The sequence below is a fragment of the Azolla caroliniana genome, unplaced genomic scaffold (assembly GCF_043228905.1).
Source record: "Azolla caroliniana isolate FFs.n. ecotype wild unplaced genomic scaffold, voAzoCaro1.0.p SCAF_1, whole genome shotgun sequence".
Classification (NCBI taxonomy): domain Eukaryota; kingdom Viridiplantae; phylum Streptophyta; class Polypodiopsida; order Salviniales; family Salviniaceae; genus Azolla; species Azolla caroliniana.
Genome location: NW_028230436.1, coordinates 5138170 through 5159671, shown reverse-complemented (window position 1 = coordinate 5159671; position 21502 = coordinate 5138170). Strand labels below are relative to the sequence as shown.

The window sequence follows — 21502 nt, the reverse complement described above, 5'->3', positions numbered from 1 at the left end:
CCCATAATATTTTCCAATTAAGTTCCCACCGTAATATATTAATATTTCCCATGTTTGCTTGAACACCCTTGATAAAAAAAATTTAAAATGTTAAAATAGAAATTTCTGTGATAGTTGACTGACATGAGATGTCAATGGTTGATGAACTAGCCTTTTTTCATTGGCCAATCGGTGTTCTCATTGCTCTCTAAAGTAAGGTAGGGTTTTTTATTTCACGTCTTTAGAAACAGTTTTGACAAGGTTTCTAAAGAGGTTTTGATATTTATTAATTAACATTTGAATAGGTATTCAAAACCCTCCAAAATATCAAATATTGGACCTCTTTCATCTTCCTACATGCATCCCACACACTTCCATCTAAGTTGTAAAAAGAAAATCACTTCAACACTTCAAACGATGCATCACATGACACAGACAAATGATTTCATTGAAAAAAAACAGAGATTGGTTGATGATCCTTCCTCATAATGTTTGTGAAAACTTTCGTGTGCATATAGGATGCAACCCTAGAATGTCGTGACAAGGCACGACTTGGCCAAGGGTTTACAATGTAACACGAGACAAAGTACTTGATCGAAGCATCACACATCAAAGTGCAAAGGATCGAACCTCTCAACTCTACCTAGGCAAGCTGGAGCGGTCACATCGAACAACGACAATATATAGAGAGATGATGGTAGCAACACAACATCCATAGGTGACAACAAAGTCAGCAAAGGCGTCATGGGATTCCAACGCACCTACCATATCACATATGTATGGATGTAGCGAGTGCGTGGTACATTTGGAGGCGGAACACACACTAGGGATTAAAAACCCCCCGACATCATAGAAGTGCGGATAAATCTTGAGTGACAACAAGCCTCCTCCTAGCGGAGAGCAAGCGATACAAGTAAGTAGTTTGGTCGTCACGTCATAACTTTAAGCGGGATGGATCATATAAAAATCTGAATGTATTTGGTGGTTTCACACGCGTCTTATCTGTCCTGTCCGTCCGTCCGTCCGTCCGTCCGTCCGTCCCCTGCTTCCCTTCTTCCCTTCCCTTCCCTTTTTTCCTTTTCCTTTCCTTTCCTTGCCTTTTCTGCTTTCCCTCCCTCCCCCATCTTTCTTTCTTTCTTTCGTTACCAGGTAGGTTCTTCTTCTTCTGCAGAGCTTCCCTTCCATGTCGACGACACCTTCGACGCTCCCCGACTCAGGACACCACCGCCGCCTTCTCTGCAGCAGGAAAAAGGTTCGTTCCTCCTCTTACCTTCTTCCTCTTATTATTCACTTGCCTAGAAATTATTCCCTTCCCTTATCCCCCCCAACCCCTTTCTGTGCTGATTTCTCGACATTTCTTAGCTCTAGATTCATGGAGCTCTTACACCTCTTCCATTATATACGCGTTTCTTCTGTCTTAGCTCAATTTAGTTTCTCTTCTTCTTCTTCTTTTTCTTCTTCTTCTGAGCATGCTCTGAAGCAAGAGAATTTTCTTCATTTTCGGAAATCTCGTTACCTCGTTAGTTCACATCTGTTTTCGTTCTCTGACGCTGTAAATGTGGTCCATGAAACATTGTCTTCGATGCCATTCCTAATGGATGAAGAAATACTTGCGACACCAAACATAAAAAAAGACTAATGTATTCATATGTGGCTTCTTTTCCATGTATGGAGACTGTAAGAAATGTTGTTTCTTTTGCTTTTCTGTAAAAGCTTGTTCTTCCTTACTTTTGTAGACGAAGAATAGTTGCAATGTATGAATGCAGACTTTTCACATGACATCAGAAACAGTGAGCTGTGTCATTAGAAGTAGACGAACTCACTGCACCTGTTTTGCTGAGTGATTTCACTTTTCTTTCTATTTCGGTGGCTCCGTTTTCTCTTCTCCATGGAAGAGAAGTGTATTCGTTACAACTGATGAGGATTCTGATGCGTTCATAATCAGCGAATTTTTTATTAGAAAGAAAATATTCTCTGATGATTTCTATAGGATAAGTGCTTGCAATGCTTTAGGTTTTTCACCTGCTCTTCGGAAAAACTCTTTTTTTTGCATGTTCTGTATCCTGTAATGCAAACAAGTTCCCTTTCTGCAAGCTCGTGTTTTCATATTCCTGGAAATTTGAGAACATGCACTAATATTACGTCTGGCAGGATGTATTGTTAAGATTAGCTGGCCTTGATCCAAGGGAGCTTTGCAACGAGGCTATAGTTGAGAAATGTAGAGCAACAAGGGACCTCAGAGGTTGTGGGAAACCTGTCAAACATGCTCTCACATCATGTAACCATGCATCTCTATGTGCTGAATGTTGCCAAAGATGTGAGTTCTGCCCGATTTGCCGAGTACCCATCACGAAGAGGCATGGCGGAACTCCTGTGATGAAACCTCGCATCTTTGAAGAATGCATCGAATCTGGCCTTATCAGTTCTAAAGAAGAACAAACTTCCGAAGAGGATGGCATTTCGAATGCTAGTGTTCGACGCCTCTGGCTTTTCTTTGATGTAGCTCTTGAAAATAAAGCAGTATCAGTTATTTGTCATTGTATCCTTGTTTAGTCACACTTTTAAGTTTCCATGTCTAAGAACAGTATGATTACATGTTTGATTTCCTCTACATTGTTGCGAGCCCTTAACGTTCATAACCTTTCAGATGTTTCTGATGTTTGTATGGACGATAAGGCGGTCTCCAGTAATGCAATTATCTCCATGCTCTTGGATGGAACTGTTGTCATTGAATGGTGCAAGAGGACATTTATGCAGATCATACAAAACTTACAAGATATATGTATCCAAAATTTGCTTATGATCCCTCCACACATCTCATTTGTTGCATTGCAATGATGATTTAACTTGTTTCTTCAACTTAATTACTGGTAGATTTGTTAGAGCCCAGGGAAATGCACAGGAATCTGGGCCAACTGGAGGGTTTTTCTTCAAAGCTTCATGGGCTATGTAATGTCCTGGAATCTCTTGAAGGTCCAACTTCTGATGAAATGTCAATGCCATTTCTCGAGCTTCAGCAACTTGTAGAGGGTGTTGGAAGAGTTTCACAGGTAGTGTAAGCCATTTTCTTTTTCATATTTATATTTATATGTTACTCCTTAACGTGAATTCTTTTAAATTTAGGTTCCTACAAGTGTGTCTTTCTATGAATTGTCATAGGTTATAAACTATTTTCTGGTCAGTTTAAGATTTTTTTCTATCAAGAGAATTGATGAACAAGTCTGCTTATTAAGTTTCCAGTGCTAAGAAATGTCCATCGGAAGATGCAATTTTGTAGGAGATCAGTAAACTGACCGAATGATCAAAATTTCGTATCAGATGAATGTTATCCATTATAATCTATATAATTCCCGAAGCTTGAATTTATGAACCTATAAGCTATCAATTCATTTGAATGCCATTTTTCTTTGTTTCGTGATGATTGGCTATTTTTTGGCTTGCTATGTTGAAACAATCTGATCCGTATTCTTGCTTGAATTAGTTTATCGTGTTTTCTCCAGATTGTATCAGGCATAAAAGAATAAACCTTATCGTGAAAGGAAAAGTTCTCACTAATTCGATTTTGAATGCCTTGGGTTAGTGATGTTAGTGATGTGCTAGTCTTATTTTCTTGAATAAGACTATTGACCATGCATACATGCTCATGTGCCCACAAAGAAGGGTACCTTCTCTCCAAGCATTAGCTAAGATGCAGAGTTAACAGTTGTGAAGGACATCAAATCTTGACTGTGGGCATTGTCTTCCTCGAGGCCATCTCCAACGTTGATGCATAGGAAGGTTCACCCAGAGTTTTGTGGCGTGTTGGGCTTGAGCACATAGATATGTATTGCGAATGATGTATCTAGTGGAATGTATGTGTTTATACAATAACTTTTCTAAAAAATATAACTTGACATGTCTTGAGGATTTTTTTACTGTCCATTCTTGTTCCAATGAAGTTCTTCCATGCTGTTTGATTAACTGTATATAATGGATCTCCTCCTTCTGTTGAATTGATAATTTGTATCCTGAGGACAGAAAAGTCTAATTTTTTGTTGTGCAAAGACTGCTAGATAATTCTTGCAAATCATTAGAGATAGTTTAAAATTATATTAATTGACTAGAATGCGTTTTTACATTGTAAAATATTCACAAACTAGCCTCACATGCTAGTGTTTCTGATTATAATCATCTATATGTTTTTTCACTGTGAAATAAAAACTTTTCTCTTGCAACAATTTAATATGTATCTGCTTGTTTGTATGAGATTTTTCATTCTTTCGAAATATGTACGTTTCTGGAAACATGAGCTTTTCTCGTTTTGGCCAAATTTTTGTTCAGCATTATTGTGTATTTTGTTCCAAGCCTTTTGAAGGGTAAATCATTCTCAGTTAGCTCGATAATACATAAAGAATTTGTTTTTTTATAATGAACTTTGTAAATACTTCATTGTTTTCTTTGGATCGTATCACAAATTAGAGGTACTGATTTCCATCTTCTCTCTTGTAGCATTTAGATTTGATGAGTTGGTGCGCAAAGCATGATTTTCTTGAGAATATATCATCACGTCATTCGACAATCGATGACTGGAAGAATGCTTTTGAAGTTCGGAAGTCATCAGCTAACAGCAGGGCCTGGCCCAATCATATAAGACATTCATGGGAAAGCACTCTTAACAAGCCTGCAACATTATTCATTGAGGATGCATTGGAAAATATTGGATTTGGCGAAGACATGGACAATGATTTTTTGAGGGAGACCCCAGATTTAGAATGCTTGAAGCAAGGACCAGCAACATCTGTTATGAGGAAAACAGTTGGAGCTCTTTCAACAGGAGTATATCCTCCAAAAAGTGTGCGGACAGCTGTAGACATTATCTTTCTGGAAACAAATGCAGATCTTTTCCTTGCAAAAAAAGCGATTGTATCCTTACCTGTCTCTAATATATTATTCTATTTAGAGTACTGTGGAGTTTTATCTCGAGATTCAAACTAACAAATAAATGAAAAATGGGTCTTGTAGCTCTCTCAATATTTTGTATCCTTAATCTTGCTATAGTTCTTGTATTACCTCTTTGACAGGCAATGGTCTCATAGTGATAATCGATGGAAGATAGTTTTGGATGATTACTTATTCACCTTTGATATATCGAGGCATGCCATGCTAGAGTCCCTATTATTCTTTTTGCTGGATGAAAGTAGTGAGATTGCTTTGGAGGTAAATCTCATGATCAAGATGCATTTTTATCTATTTTTTAAGTGTATGAGACACTAAATTATGTTTTGAACATTGTAGTTATGCCATGAGCTTCTGAATGCTATTCTGTTCTAGAAGTGCTTGATTTTCCATTTTATATGAATTATGCAATTTTTTATCCTATGGATATTTCCAGTGCGATATAATTAGTATCAGACTGAAAGAGTGTTTTGATGTGAAAATATAAATTTTGTACCTTGTCAGTCTGATTAAATTATCAAGTGAAGGCCAGATCAGTTAGAACAAACCTTACGTTATTATTTTTGTCTTACATATACTTCAAATATTGTCTCTCTTGCCAATTTCAGAGAGAGAATAGCAACAGTTACCCACCTTGTAGATGGTTCATCAATGACTTCAATATTTTCACAACTTCTGGTTCTTCATAAGTACAGATTTGGTCATCATCTGCAGACCTAAGGTCAATGTGGAGCCTGGAATGTGATCGGTTTCTTAGGTTTAATACTCTTTATGATCTGACATGATTGTCTCCACATATCTTATCTCAAACATAGTCACAATCTGAACTGCTCTGAATTCATTCATTGTATGTATGATAACTGACATCAGATGAATTGATTTTGTGATCAGTCACATGCCAAATGTTGCAAATGGAGATGATAATGTTCGTCCTAATAGTGAGATGCAACTCATATTACTTTATCATTTATGCAAGTTGATTGTGTTTCACCCCCTCTTTGTATCTTTCTATATTTTGTTACAACCTGTGCCAATTGAAAGATTTCCTAAGTTGTCTTCCACATGGCTTTCTGCATCTCTGTTTGATGGATGGAGTCATTTTTGGCACAGCACAAAGCAGTGGGCAGATGAGAGATGTACCTAACTAACAGTTGGTTGGAATCTCCAAATACTACCCAACGACTAGGTAGAGGATTGTGATCTCCAAATACTACCTAACTTTCATAATGTTTGTATTTTGTTAAAACATGTTATTTGTTTTTCATACGATTTACATAATTCCATCCTCAGTATAAAATCCTTGGCCGTACCTCTCTGAATTATTCCCGTACCTGGTTTTAGTTACTATACTGTGTCCGTAATGTTACTCAAGAGATTGGCTGTGTAGAATTGACAATGTGAACTGGAAAGTTCTAACTATTTGTGGGGACTTGTGTTAATTTAAGAACTGAGTTTGTTGCATCAGTGATGCATGATGGACTGATACCTTTATCAATCAATATTTGTGTCTGTATTATTTATTTTACTTTAAACTTATTTATACTTTCTTATAATATGAGGAGTGAATGTTGTCATAAACTTGAAAATGAGTGTCCTGTGAACAGGAGGCCTGTGTACTTCTTCCTGAAGTTGTTTCTCCTAGCATACATCCAAAGGTGGCACGGGTATTGCTTGAGAGAAATAGACCTAAGGTAGCCTTGGATGTTTTATATTCTAGTGGTGGAGATGGTGCTCTTAAACTCTCGAACTCTTCAAGTTCTGCTGAAGTTCCATCTTTGGTAGATGCTGTGACTGCAGTGAGAGTAAGACTTGAATGTGGTCTACTGACAGAAGCATACCTTTATCAACGATCGTACACATCAAGAGTTATTTCAAATGCGCAGCAAAATCCAATTTCCAAAACAAAATCTAGTGATAAAGATGATTGCCGGGATTGGTTCTCTGAAATGCAATTATTGGTAGGTGAGATTTGCTCGTTATGCGTGCGAAAGAATTTATTAAATAAGATGATTGAGCTCCCTTGGCAAGAAGATGAAGAAAGGATTCTTTTCAGCTTCCTTTTGGAACAAGCAACCCAGAATCCATGCTCCACGGCTGGAAGTCTGATGATTATATACTACATTATGGTGAGTATTCATGTTCCACTTCCTGTGAAATGTAACTGAACATTTTGCAGTCATATTAATCTCTATGTCCTACTCTTGTAAAAACATGTAATGTTTATTTCTTACCGTGCGTTATTGGTTTAAATGAATATGACTATTGCATAGCATGTAATTGATATTTAAAGCAGAAATAGTAGAATATGAAGCATTGTAGAATCATTTTATGTGGCCTATGCCTTTTGTGAAGCTTTTGTATGCCTTTGAGCTTTGAAAACCTTGTATTATGAGTTCCTATAAATTTCAGTATTTCTTTCTTTTGGCAGAGATGCAGGTATAGAGAGGTGTATCTTACACACAAGAAACTCGCTGTTATTGAGAATGCATTCATTACTCAATGCGAAAATAGTGAAAAGAGAGACCTTGTAAAAAGTATATGCACAAATCGAACTAAATTGGTGGTAAGTGTTTACAGTTTTTTTGAATTTAGGGATTTGTATTAGACAGGAAAAAACATGGTTTAAAGACAAAATGTTGTATTAATCAATATCAATGAAACACATTTTTACTGTATATTTATGATCGGAAGAAAGCATTTCTAATTTGCGCATAACATTTTGTAAAGCATTAAGAACTCCAAAAGATCTGTGTGGAAATAGTTCAAATGCTTCCAAGAGCCCATTGATCTTGTCCATTCTGAATACGATTGATGTTTTTATCTACGATTCTGTTCTTGATGATGAGAGTTCTAAATCTTGATATTTGTTAGAGATTATTTCTAATGTAAACATGAAAATAAGGGAATAAATAATAGGTACATAAGAGGAAGAGAGAGAAAGAAGGCTGCTGATCCACCCGACCTTCCCCGAGCGAAGGAATCGAGATGGACTCAAGCCTTGATGGGCGTCCCATATCGCACTCGCTACAAGAGTTTGTTCACCACAAGGTCACAACCTCGACGTAGTCAAATAAGGTCCCTAATGAGGGTAGCTAGGCCTCATATTTATAGCTAGATCTAAGGCCCCCAGGCAAGTTCACACTTGTCCCTTATGGGTTGCCTCAATTCCTAGGGTTAGAAAATTTTGGATATGGTCATGCCTGTAACAATCTCTCTAGGTCTTATCTGTAACAGCCAAGATATTTCAAATTTTGGATATCTTAGAAAATTGTAAGGGAAGATGAATGTTCGATTATAAAGTATTAGGTTTTATTCATGGAATATGTTATTAGTCATGTGCTCATCCCATTTGTAGCTAATTTTAATTCATATGTATTATTGTCATGAAGCATCAGGCATTTTAAACAGCGAAGCTTTTAATTTGATTATTCTCAATGTTTATGTTATCATTGCCAGGGAAAGTGTATTGAGATTCTCCCAGAAATTCAACAGGAAGAATTAAAATCTGGAGCTTTAGGTAAACTTCTACCTCAATCTGGAGAGAGGGGAACTTTGGATAAGCACCTGAGTTCTACAGCCACAGTTTCTACATCAATGAAGGACATTGCTCATCCATTCACTGCAGTTACCCTTCCTTTTAATGACAAAAATGAGGACTTGATGTCATCTCAGAAGTCTCTTTTAGAATTTCCCAAGACAATGGCCTGGGATCATGGGCAACAACCTTCAATTCCTGGGAAATCATCAAAAATTCTATTTGGGGGTGTGGATTTATTGTCTACTTCCAGTAAGAGCTATACTACACCTGGAAGGCATCAAAATGAAGGATTGTTAACAAGCCATATTTTCGGCAGAAGGTTGATGTTTAATGGAGAAACGGATTCCTCTTATGATAATCAAAGACCTGGAATAAGTGGTACTGAGGATGCAAACTCTAGGGCATCAAATGGTAATCTTGGATCCACACAATTTTCACACACCAAACTAAGTTTACAAGAATATGGAACTCCAAGGAGCTCTAATCAAAGAGGGAAAAACGGATCAGTAACATTGAAGACTGACAGTGATTCTACATCCTTATCTAACTGGGTTGAAAATGGGGGTATAACAAATATGGACTTGTTAAGGAAAGATCGAGTCTTCGATTTATCCAGTAAATATAGACACCAAAGGCAAACCGCATATTCAAGTCCTAATGGCAAGAGGAAAGCACCTGAGTTTGCATGTTGACATATGTGATGATGTATCCAACTAAAGAGAGGTGTTTGGGATATTTTCACCAAAAATAAGACGGTGAAATTTTGCACAAAAGATGATCACTGGCTTGGTATGTGATTTAAATACTGTCTATAAAACTATTTATGGGTAAACATTGTTTTAGTTTTGCAATACCAGCAATGCAATATATGCGTGTTTTAAGATAAGAAACAGGTGCATGTAGATGGTCTATAATTAGTGGAATATGTGGATCTAGTATTTGTAAGCTTGGCGTTTGAAACTTATGCTGTTCCATCAAGTTACTAATTAGCAGAGTGAATGTTATCCTAGTTTCACATATTTTATGATCAATTGATTTTATGATTCTGGAAGTTTTGACAAGAGTTTTCTGATTATCTTGTTGTAGGAGGGGGCTTCTTTGAGTGGCGATATTTCATGGTAAGTTTTCTATAATGCTCACTATATGATATAGCTCTTGAAGAGGATTCTGATACCATTCAGGCTTGAGAATGCATTGATTGGCTGGCCTGTACTCACGTATCAATTCTTCATCTATACTTCCATCACAGTTTGGAATCCATTCTTGAGAGCAAGCTATTAGCATGAGTTTTGCTGCTAGTGTTCATCTTTTTATGACTCCATTGAGCAGATGTATTGCTTGTTCAACGAAATGATTGAATGTTTATCTTTTGTGCTGAGGTCTATTTCTTTCGCTTTGTTTTCTTCTTCCAATGTGCTTGAATGAGGGCACCAAGCTTCCCAGTCTTATGAAACCCATGACATAAATGCGATCACTGCTGTTTATGGTTTGAAGCGGTCAACCATATAATTTTTTCTGGGTGAGAAACACACGTGATCTGGATTTTATTATGGTGCATAAAATATTTCTATTGTGCTAATGTATTTCATTTCGACGAAGCTGTTAGTATTTATACCGGAAGCACAATTCTGTTTTAGATACTGATAAGAGGATAAGGTTTTTAATTTGGCAACCTATTTTTTATATCCTTTGTTTAATGAGACATCATGTTATAAACTACTATTTGAATATATTGAGGTCACCGTGTGGAAATTTCAAATTCCCATACACACTAGATAGTGGTAGGCTCTGGTTTTTGAGCTGATTTTATATTTTTTGTAATCTTCACAATTTATATTATTAGATAAATAAAGTTATCAATAAAGTTCTGTTTTTTAAGTGCTGGTACTTCATGATATTTAAGCATAATCTCAAAATTTTATTGACAACTAAAGCCACTTAGCTAAGCTTATCCAAGGATTCTTGTCACTTACTATATTATAGATGTGCCACTTTTATATCTGGAAGCAAACAGAATGAAGGGTTATTAGTGGTAAAGTAAACTCTCATTCAACATCAAGGCAAGACCAATCAATTGCCTATAATTATAGTTGTGTTTGGCATATAATTTGCAAGATTTTTTGTGCATAATCAACCAAATGTACATGCAATTGTTCTCCTAAATAAATGGTTTATGTTGGCGTCTTTGTTCTTCACTTTAGCTTGTATTTTGAAATGAGCTCACAGTGTCTAGTATAGATTGCACAGTTTGCCAATGCTACGAACTCTTTATGGTTGTCAAATTTTATTGTATGATTTGGTCAATTACAATTATTAGTATTATGAGTTTCATGTCTTGAAAATGTTACTGCTTTGTACTATGTTTTTGCAGAGGGCAATGAGGCATACACTATGTAGCTTCTTAATTGTCCATGCAATTTATTTGAGTGGAACCATGAGCCTTGTCTTTTCTAGCTTGAGAGAGAACAAACCAAACTGGTTGTAAATAGAAATAGAATAATACGCATCTAAAAAATCATGTATTCTATATATGTATGATTATTGTAATTTTGTCTTTGAAAGGGTCTATAACATATTGTTATTATTTTATATTAGAACGAGAAAGAATGATTAATGTAAGGAAATGATATAGAAAAAATGAAAATATATATGCTTTCAAGCAAAGATCTTTAAACAATGCAATGACTTGGAGTGAATTGATAACATAAGTTCGCTAATGTGATCTAATGTCTTACAATAGGATCATTTTAAGTAAAGATAGACCTGGCATCTTTTGAGAGTAACATGTGGAACAAGTTGTTTTTTTTTGGCTTATGCCTTCTAGCTCACATATAAATTGGGAATATCTTGGGCCATTTTTGAAAGGTTGGGCTGAATGGTATTTAATGCAATCTAAGCAATGGGCACTATGAGGAATGGAAATTTGGTTTCAAAGACAAACAATTTATAAATAACACCCCTCTCCAAATCTTTGCTAAGGCAAATGCTATACAATGAAGGATGAGAGAGGTAGGTTTAGGGCTTGTAGTTACATGACAATGGATCACACTTACTAATGGCATCTGTTTTTTGTATAGTATCATTGGAAGACAAGGCTTTGGCAATGTTTGATCAAATGTCATACACTGAACTTGGTTTAGCCATCCAGGCCTTGATACAAGAATTAATATATATCTCCATTCCAATTTCAAAATCGAAGCCATTGTTACCTTCTTAGTGTTTTAGCAATAAAGAAGCACACACACAACATTTTCTGTTTTGTAGTTATCATGGCACTGGCGGCATAAGTTCCATTGGTGATTTCGCAGTATGTGGGACAACATTTTCTCAGCACCTTCATTCATTTATCCAGGGACATGGCACTTGTAGGGGCGGATGTGGATCTCGTACAATAAACTCGATGCGAGGGAACATAAGAAGGATGGGCAGTTGTGAACAAATGGTAGTAATTCTTGGAGGGTAGAGGAGAAGCCGGGTGTCCGTGGGTTTTTGAATTAAGTAAGGAGGCAATCGATGGGAATTTCAGTTAATTTGGTAAACTCTCTATTATTAAGTGGAATTGATTTGGGCCATCTGATTAGGTCAGATTTTGCGACAACACAAAACATATAGAATAAATATCTCCATAAATAATTCTTCGGAAGAAGAGAGAAAGAGAGAGGGAGAGTGTGTGGGTTTCGTTTCCTCTTTTGCAATGGCCTTACTCATGTTTGCTCATAAGCTTTCTCCTCTGCTTCGCGGCAGACTCTGTCCTTTTTTAGGGTTTCGGACGCAGCTATTCAACTAGCAAACTCCTCTACTTCTTCCTCTTCCTCCTCCTCCTCTTCTCTGCTTCCACGCAGCAGCAGCAGCAGCAACAACAATTCCTCACAATTCCTCAGGTAACACTACTTATCTATGTTGTTTCGATACTATTGGGGTTTTAGTGTTTAAGTAACACAGTTTAAATAACAGTGAGAGAAAGTAATTACCAGAGAAAGGCAGTGAAAAGCAATGCGGGAAAAAAGGGGATAAAAGCTCGGTGACGAAATAGAGAAAATGAAAAGTGAAAGAAGAAGGCTTAGGCGATGAAAGACCAAAAGATGAAGGAAAAATCGTGTTGTTAACGCTAGTTTTGTTTTTTGGCGGGGTGGGGGTTTTGAGAGTCACTGTTAAACTTGAAACAGAAAGAGAGACGAGAGGAAGAAGAGAGAAAGAAGAAAAATGAGGAAAACATATTGCTGAAGTTTCACTTCGGAATTTAGGGACAACGTCAATTTGAAGAGTGACAAAATATCCAAGAAGCAATGAGATTAATGAGGTGTAGAGTGAACGTGTTGGAGAGTGATTAATGACGTTTTCCTATGCATGTATGTTAGTTCTTTGAGCTTTCAGCTCTCTTTTGTGATTATTTGATTTAATTCTTTCAAAATTTTGAATTTATATTTTGGGAGGTTTTTGAATTAACCTTTAGTTTTGAAAGGAAAAAGACCCAACCAAAGTTATATATAGTTTTGGAGCATTTCTTATGAATCATATTTAGTAAAATTGTCTTGTCAATAACAATGAGGTATTTCAAAACACCAATTTTGGGATTAAATGAACTTCCCTTGATTCAAAATTAGTTTTTCTTGAGTTCTGATGAGCTAAATGTCAATGGTCAATGTATAGAATGGGACGTCGTAAATCAAAGACTGGGACCGCCAATGAGAATGGGAACACTGTTGAAGAAAGTAATCATATGAACACAGTGGAAACTTCGGAAGTAATGGACATAAATCCATGCAATGGGATTGTATCTGAATTGACAACCCCGACCACAAGTGTAGTTATAGGAGGTGATCACACAAGCTCAGATTATTATTTCGACTCTTATGGTCATTTTGGTATGTGTTTATCAGTCTGTTTTCATTTATTTGTATTGATTCTCATCTCACATGCTTCTATGAACTAATGATGTTTCTTGGTTTTTTTCTCCTCTTTCAGGCATCCATGAAGTAAGATTCTCATACCTTAGGTTTATGATGAATCAAAAGAATTAAGAGTCCCTCTCCTCTCCTAAATTATTATATAAGTAAAAAAGGGGTGCTTGAGTGGTTGCTTTGTGTATGCATTGCTGCAACTTACAGAGGATGCTTGCAGGAAATGCTAAAAGATTCTGTTCGCACCAAAGCATACCAAAATGTGGTGTATCAGAACACTTTCTTGTTCAAAGATAAGGTCATCCTTGACGTTGGGGCAGGAACTGGTATACTTTCCCTGTTTTGCGCCAAAGTTGGTGCCAAGCATGTATATGCTGTAAGTGTTGAATTAGATTCCTTTAATAGAAATGTAGTTTTTTATATGGTTTGATATAGTCTTGCTAAAACCCATTTATTGGACGTAGAATATGTTCATGTTTATTAACTTACCCGACATAGAAACACAATTCATTATGTGGGTTGGTATACGCAAATTTATAATCTAATTCGTTTTCATAGGCATAAAGATGCAAACTACACTATTTAATCTAGCTCGGATTCTTAGACTTATGAATGCAGTTTACACTGCATGGGATAATATACCATTTACGTTTGTATTATTTTCAGGTCGAGTGCTCCATGATGGCAGATACAGCTGTTGAAATAGTCAAAGCTAATGGTTATGAAAAGGGTGTGTATTAAAAGCATATTGGTTACTTGTGGGAGTGTTCTCTCTATTTAACAAGGAATATTCTGATTACCTCATAAGGGAGTGAAGCTAATATTCTGTTTTGTGTGTTAGTGATCACTGTTCTGAAAGGGAAAGTGGAGGAGATTGATCTCCCTACACATGTTGATGTGATTGTATCAGAATGGATGGGTTACTTCCTGCTATTTGAAAACATGGTCAACTCTGTCTTGTATGCAAGGGACAAGTGGCTGGTATGCTTCTCTGGCGTTATGTGTTATAATTTCAGTATGTGCAGCTATCATTTTTGCTATAGTTTGGACACATACCTAGGAGTTTATAGTATATAGAAGGCGTTTATATACCCAAATACCAAAGTTTATATTGGTGTATAAAGAACTAGCCATCACTTCCAATGTTACTTATGAAGGAACTTAACAGGTGTTTGTGGAATGCCATTTTGGAATAAACCTGCATACTTTCAGACTCAACCTCTTACAAGTTTTAATGCACACAGGTACCTGGGGGTGTCATTCTTCCTGATAGAACCTCACTCTTTATCACTGCTATTGAAGATGCAGACTACAAACAGGATAAAATCGATTGTAAGCTCTTTTCAAAGCAATGTTTTAATCATTTGAAATCTGAGCATTAATACTTGGATGATTGTTGATTTGAGCATTGACAATGTCTAAAGCATGAGTTCATGAGGAGGATTGTTTTGCAGTTTGGAATAATGTTTATGGTTTCGACATGAGTTGCATCAAGAAGCAAGCCATGCTTGAACCACTGGTTGACACAGTGGACCAAAATCAAATTGTAACAAATAGTCAACTATTGAAGGTTAGATTAAGACATATGTTTGTGTTTGTAACTCACGTTGCATTATCTCTAGTACTTCCTCATGTTTCATGTATGCTATTTGATTTTAAACTGTGAAATGATAATTTTATTTCAAGTGTATGCAATGATGTTCTTGAGTTTGCAAAAACGTTGTATAGTTGTAATTTACTTTTCAACATCATTATGTCTGTAGACCATGGATATTGATAAGATGGGATCTCGAGATGTCTCGTTTTCTTCATCCTTCAAGCTAGTTGCTTCTCGGGATGACTTTGTGCATGCCTTTGTTGCATATTTTGATGTTGGTTTCACCAAGTGCCACAAACCTATCCATTTTTCGACAGGTATATTTTTCCATGTGTTAAATTATTTTCGCTAAGATATGGCAAAACACAAACATTATTTGGTTTTACCTTAATAATTCTCAGAAGTTTTTAAAAGCACCTCAATACATTGTCATAGTTGTATTAAGTGTGTACTACTACTAAGGTGTAATATGGTAATAAAGGGGGTATTTTGATCATTTCATGAAGATTATGTGGGAGTCTAGTAGTAAATATTCAAAAGGTAGTCTAACAAAAAATATCCAAAAATTTAAGAGTTACCCAATTTCTTTGTTTTCTCTTTTTTTGTTGGCAAGAATTTGTGCACATCAATGCTACTTTGTTTTTTCTTTTTCTACCTTCCAGGGCCGAAGGCACGACCAACACATTGGAAGCAAACAGTGCTGTATCTTGAAGATGTTTTGACAATGTGCGAAGGGGAAGCTGTAACTGGAACAATGTCAGTTTCACCAAACGCTAAAAACCCAAGGGACATCGACATCAAACTTAGTTACAGTTTCAATGGGAAACGGTCTCAAGCATCAAGAACACAAGAGTATCGCATGCGTTAAGTAATTTGCAGAGAAAAAGACGATCAATGTTCTCTATTCAGTTTTTTGTGGGGAAGGGGGAGAGAAACTAATGAGAGGTGATGGCAAGAGTTTTTGTACCTTGGGTCTTTGCCATTGTTATTTTCCATTTGGAAAGCAAAGCTACAATATAATATACTATATTATATTGTCAGAGACCTTTTTTGTTTGTCAGATTCATTTATAGAAGGTTTCACTATTATCTGATTTGTTAATTAAAATTTTAACTTTTGTAGAGTTTTTAAAATACGAGTGTTCATTGCTGTGATTTTGAATGTGAATGGAATCTTGGATATTATAATGTTTGAATGATGAATTAATGTCCACGGTGAATCACCCATTGACCTTCTTTCTGGGCTTAATACATCTGATCTCCATCTCTTTGTGCTCCAGTATTTAAGCTCCTCCATAATCCCTTTAAAGAGGTTCATTTGATGGTCTTTCTTCCATATTGATAGAGATATGAGGTGTTTCTCTTTTTGCCCATTTAAATGGGATGTTCTCTAGTGATACGAGGTGGAGGATTCTACAGAAGCAGATAAAAATGTTTAGTCATTATTTTCTGTATGATAGCAGTCTCATTGGGACAGTGGGTCATCCTTTAAGAGTTCAATGTCATTCTCAAAGGACAGTGTTGAAGAGATTTTAAGTATCCTTGCTTTGAGGTGGATAATAAGCCTCAGTTATGTATATTAGGAGGGTCAATGGTTCTTGATAATACATGTAGCACTCTTTGCCTCCCTATAGTGTGCCTTGTTAGTTGTCACATCTAAGGGGAACTACATAGACAAGAAACATGGTGAGGCATTTGCCTAATGAAAACTCCCTTAGAAAAATGCTTGCAAATATTGAGCCTAATATATTTTGGGTGGTCTTATCCTTGATATTAAAAACTAGAGAAAAAGAATGAAGTGGTAATGTGTAAATATTGTTTGGCACCTACCACTCTTGTTATGAACATGGATAACGTCTTTTGTTTAAGTTCAAAATCACCCTAGTAGGCTAAGGGGAATTAGAAGAAGCATTTTATGAATTCATTTATGTTGCACTTTGCCCAAGTGCACAAGGGATGTATCTCACTCAGTAGAAAATTGTACTTGTAGGTTGGGTGCCTAAATAGTTAGTGATTATAAAATTTCCCACCTAAACTAGTGGCTAAGTCTTCCTCAAGAATGGTTATGTTCACACAAATTGCATTGCCTTGAGTGCTACAACAATACATATTAATAGGTCATAGTAACCAATGAAAGGTTGAGCCTATGAAATATTACGCTACACATGATTATTTCACAGAATGCATAGGAATCAACATAAAAAGACTTCATTGAGTAGTGGAACCTCTTCGACCATTCAAGAATCGTGGGCGAGATAGACCACTCTAACCATGAAAATAGTGTCCCCTGGGTCAATCTATCTATAGATTGGAAAAGGATAGATTCCTTACTTCCAAGACATTTCTTAGGAGGAACCCTAGTACTTGCTTACCTAGCCTCAGCCCGAACATATGTGGAGTTTCGACAAACAAGAGAGTGTTTATTAATGGTCCGTTCCGAGCTTACAAAAATTTGATTTCTCAGCTTTATCTTATTCATAAGATGAAGCTTTAAAGCTAAGCTAAGATTTCCTAATAAATCAGTCCATCTATCAATCATTTGTATTCCAAGAACTGGGAATAGGAGGACATCTATCATCTGCTATTGCAGCAAACGTCGTCGTCGTCATCGTTGTGAAACGATGGACGGTGTGCAGAGGTGGTGCTTCAATTGTAAAGCATGGAGACCTTCCGCACCGCAGCTTTCCCTCTGCATCTCGCTGCTCCCTCTCGATGACCAGAGACAAGTCACAAGGTATTTGTCTCGCATCTCCCTCTTTAGGTATGTCCCGTTGAAGAAAATGATCATATTTCTTGAAGATTAGTATTTGAAAATCGTGTTTTAAGCAGGGTTGTATGAAATGTGTGTGTGTGTGTGTGTGTGTGTGAGAGAGAGAGAGAGAGAGAGAGAGAGAGCAACATAATGTTTTTCCTTGTGAGAACCCCTAAAACAAATATGCTAGAAAAAGGCAAAAGTGGATCAGAAAAACAATATTTTAGATATTTCTGATCCTAGAGCATGGATATTATGAACATTGAGTGCAGCCACAGTTCTTTGCAAGCATGAGTATTTCTTTGTGCTCTGTTTTTCAGGAATATTTTGGCTTTTTTAGGTCATTTCCAATGGGATAAACAAGGATGATCACTGGAGAAATATTGAAATCTTTGACACCCTTTCATAATTCATGTTAATGTAGAGTCAATGGGCTTCTTTGATTTGTTCTTGCTATCATAATGTAAGCCACATGGTGATTCCTAAAAGACGCTTATCTCTGCATTTCCCAGGTTCAAAAAGCGTGAAGACCAGAAACGTACACTAATTAGTCGCCTGATGCAACGGATGCTCATTCATAGTCTGCTTGATATCTCATACTCGGATGTTTCTATCTTTCGAACACCTGAAGGAAAGCCATTTGTGGTGTGCAACATATTTAAGCTTTTGTTTACCGCAATCATAAATTTTACCTAGATGGAGATTGCTGAAACTACACATAGTTCTCAGTAGATCCTAAAGAATGATGATGTTAATCACATTCACTTTTGCGCCTCCTTCAACAAATGAGTAGTAAAAAGCCTATGTAGGAGCTATTCACAAGTCCTGTTAAAGCATAGAAAAATGGAAGGTGTTATTTCCTCAAATTGAACCCAGTTAGAGCATTAGGAAAAGAATGGATTCTATGGGATGTGTCACAATATGTACCTATAAAAGTATGTCACATCTAAATTTTAAAGCTATAATAAATAGATGAATAAATTAATTAATGCATGGACACAAGAAAATAATTAATGAAATCTCAAGGTCGTGTTTCTCCATTGAAAATCTGGGTTCTCTTCATTTACCACTGCTTCTGTTTAGGTCATTCTCCATTTTTTTGAGAAATATGGCTTTAAGGGTGATGATTCCTTGTTGTGGAAATTAATTTGAGTTTGATAAACCTTGGTTTATTCTGAATATGTCTGATCTTATTATCTGTGAGCTAGTTTGGTTCATATATATAACATGAATTCTTTCATTTATATATGCATGTGTCCAGATCAACTGTTAAATTTGTAAACCATCAAGCTTATCATTTGATGTTGAATGTCAGGCTATTTTCTTGTGTTCAGCAGATGAATATTGCTATTGTGTTTAGCAAACTTGTTATTTTTGTGCAGGGAAACATTGTAGAGAATTCATGTTTCCCAAATTTGAACTTTAGTGTTTCTCATCATGGAGACTTTGTGGCATTGGCCTCAGAACCACATGCACTTGTTGGATTAGATATTATGATAGCTGATCCTGAAGAGGAAGCAGCACCCGAGGAGTATATAAAGAATTTTAGATCTTGTTTTACTCTACGAGAATGGACAAATATCAACAGTGTTGGCCCGGACAAGAGACTTCTACTTCACCAATTTAGTAGGTATTTTGGTTTTTTGAATAGACATTGATATTTTCTTATTTTGGCAAATGTGTCTGTTTGATATTACATCCTTATCTTGGTTCATTTGACCATAAAATGGATAATTATTCAATAAATTTTACTATTTGAAGCTTATCCAGATGGCTTAATTGGATTTCGCCGATCAGTTGTGATTTCTTAATAAATATGTGACATGAGAGTAATAGATGCAGGATTAAATTTTAGCATGCTAATAGATTTCCATTTGAGTTTTTGGATATTCTACTTGTAAACTACATTTAAAAGAAACAACTATTCAATTGCACCTGATGAACCCATACATAATCAATTACAATGTCAGTATCTACTCATATTTTGGTTCCTCCTAGAGACTAGAAAACAGTAAAAATGAGGAAATAGAAAATGGTATAGTGTTTTCTATATGCTTTTACATTACATGCAGTGGTAAAGTGTTATAGCGTTATGGGGAGTATTGTATTTAACTACCTAATATGAAAGAGAAAGAAAGAAAGAAATCATATTTACATTTCCTACTTAAGCACGTGTGAATGTTAATTAAAAAACTAGTCTTGATTCAGATGTTATAACTGAAAAGAATTATAGCATTAATTCGAATATTATAACTGAAAGTTAGGGCTATTTTGTTTTGTAACCAGGTATTGGTGTACGAAGGAATCATATGTAAAGGCAATAGGTATTGGACTAGGATTTGACATGCAAAGAGCAGAATTCTTTTACAAATGTGGAAATGTGTGGAGCATGTTTGCCCATCTACACCTGGATGGGGTATATCAGCCAGATTGGCACTTTTATCTCAGCCAATTGGACACTAACCATTGGGTACTGACATTTTTTTATTCAAATATTGGTCATGATTTATGCTAGAAAGAAACAAACCATCAAATACGCACTTTTCTTTCTCACCATAGATTAGAGTAGTAGCTAGTTTGTATTACCTCTAAAAGCCATTTGGTTTTACATGTTTATTGCAATAGGTATGTACAGCAAAAGGTCCTGTTGCAGCAGCAATACCAAGCTTCAAAGAAGCACTACATGCAATTGATATGAATGGTGCAGACATAGATACAGGTTCTCAACCACCTTTCGTAAGGCTCGTAATAGAAGATCTTATCCCTTGCTCTCACGCCAAAAAGTTCAGGAACTTGAAGGAAAGTTGAATGCAAAATGCATTCTTTTGGCACTTCATATAATGTTGTACTTTTTAGACTCTGATTGATTAGTTAATTAAATGTTTTTGAATAGGTAGCTGCCATTATAATTTATTTTGAGAAAAATAGGTTTTATTTAGTAAACTCAAAAACACAAATTTGTGATCCATGGCATTACTTAGGAACACAATTAGCATTAGTCTCAGGTTTCAAGCATTTGAATGTTACCAAAGTAGCATAGGTAAGCATTTCAGGGAATAAAACCAAGTCAATAACAAATTGTGTGCAATGTTTTGTCAGTGCAGATAAAAATCATGATTCGCTTGGCATGTCTTTAGGAAGTAGTGGTCTTTGTAGCTCAATTGATTCCTTCCAATCACAATCACGTGAACTGTAGCTCGAAGTTGTAATTAACTATCATGTACTATCCTCATTTGAGCATGAAAGCATCAGTGCTAATTTGTGTCATAGTTGCATGATTAGTTTCTTGCATATTTATTTTTTTGGCTCATTGTTCCCACTAACTGTTTTGTTCACGAAATACGAGATCGCATGTCCAATTCAAAGTTTTGTAAATCGTTTGATCAATACTAGGTGTTTGTTCTAGAAATATCAATACTAGCCTTGGTATTGAATATACCCAATACTGATTTGACCTTGTATTTCGTTTTTAATCATGTTAGTGATAACTTTGATTGCAAAGTGTAGATAGCTATTGTTTAAGGGCATTGGATTTAATTAACCTATTAAGCAATCAATAATTAAGGAGCCTAGTCAAATTATCTTCCCTAATTGTATTTAAATGCATGGGCAGAATTTGATACGATGGTACTTAGTTCTGTATGCAGATAAGATTTACTTTATTGTCTTGTCATTGATGAAATGAGATCATCAAAGTGATCAAATAATGTTCATCGAACCACAGTACTTGTTATGATATATATTTACTAAGACGGTAAATCTTCAGGATTCAACTTAGGTTGTGTTTAATTTTTATTTGAC

General features: G+C 36.0%; 3 protein-coding genes across 4 annotated transcripts; all 3 read left to right on the top strand.

Moving 5' to 3' along the window:
* The first annotated feature begins 1108 nt into the window (after positions 1–1108).
* On the top strand, positions 1109–9822 carry HOS1 (ubiquitin-protein ligase). Of its 2 annotated transcripts, none has more exons than XM_087320635.1 (10): positions 1109–1231; positions 2131–2518; positions 2627–2761; positions 2854–3029; positions 4468–4881; positions 5017–5175; positions 6519–7040; positions 7343–7477; positions 8371–9241; positions 9542–9822. In XM_087320635.1, the coding sequence occupies exons 1-9, from the start codon at positions 1163–1165 to the stop codon at positions 9142–9144; spliced, it is 2772 nt and encodes a 923-aa protein (XP_087176761.1). In that variant the 5' UTR covers positions 1109–1162; the 3' UTR covers positions 9145–9241; positions 9542–9822. The 2 variants fall into 2 exon arrangements, with proteins under 2 accessions (XP_087176761.1, XP_087176752.1); XM_087320626.1 differs by having other exon boundaries at positions 9539–9822.
* Positions 9823–12103: 2281 nt separating this feature from the next.
* Positions 12104–16043, top strand: LOC147868547 (protein arginine N-methyltransferase 1.1-like). The gene is made up of 9 exons (XM_087320618.1): positions 12104–12333; positions 13103–13317; positions 13563–13729; positions 14020–14083; positions 14195–14334; positions 14598–14685; positions 14808–14923; positions 15117–15267; positions 15613–16043. Exons 2-9 carry the CDS (start codon positions 13104–13106, stop codon positions 15816–15818), a joined length of 1146 nt encoding a protein of 381 aa, XP_087176744.1. The 5' UTR covers positions 12104–12333; position 13103; the 3' UTR covers positions 15819–16043.
* A 1459-nt stretch (positions 16044–17502) lies between these two features.
* On the top strand, positions 17503–20593 carry LOC147868546 (uncharacterized). The gene is made up of 5 exons (XM_087320617.1): positions 17503–17683; positions 18214–18346; positions 19084–19331; positions 19988–20171; positions 20327–20593. Exons 1-5 carry the CDS (start codon positions 17571–17573, stop codon positions 20507–20509), a joined length of 861 nt encoding a protein of 286 aa, XP_087176743.1. The 5' UTR covers positions 17503–17570; the 3' UTR covers positions 20510–20593.
* The last annotated feature ends 909 nt before the right edge of the window (positions 20594–21502 follow it).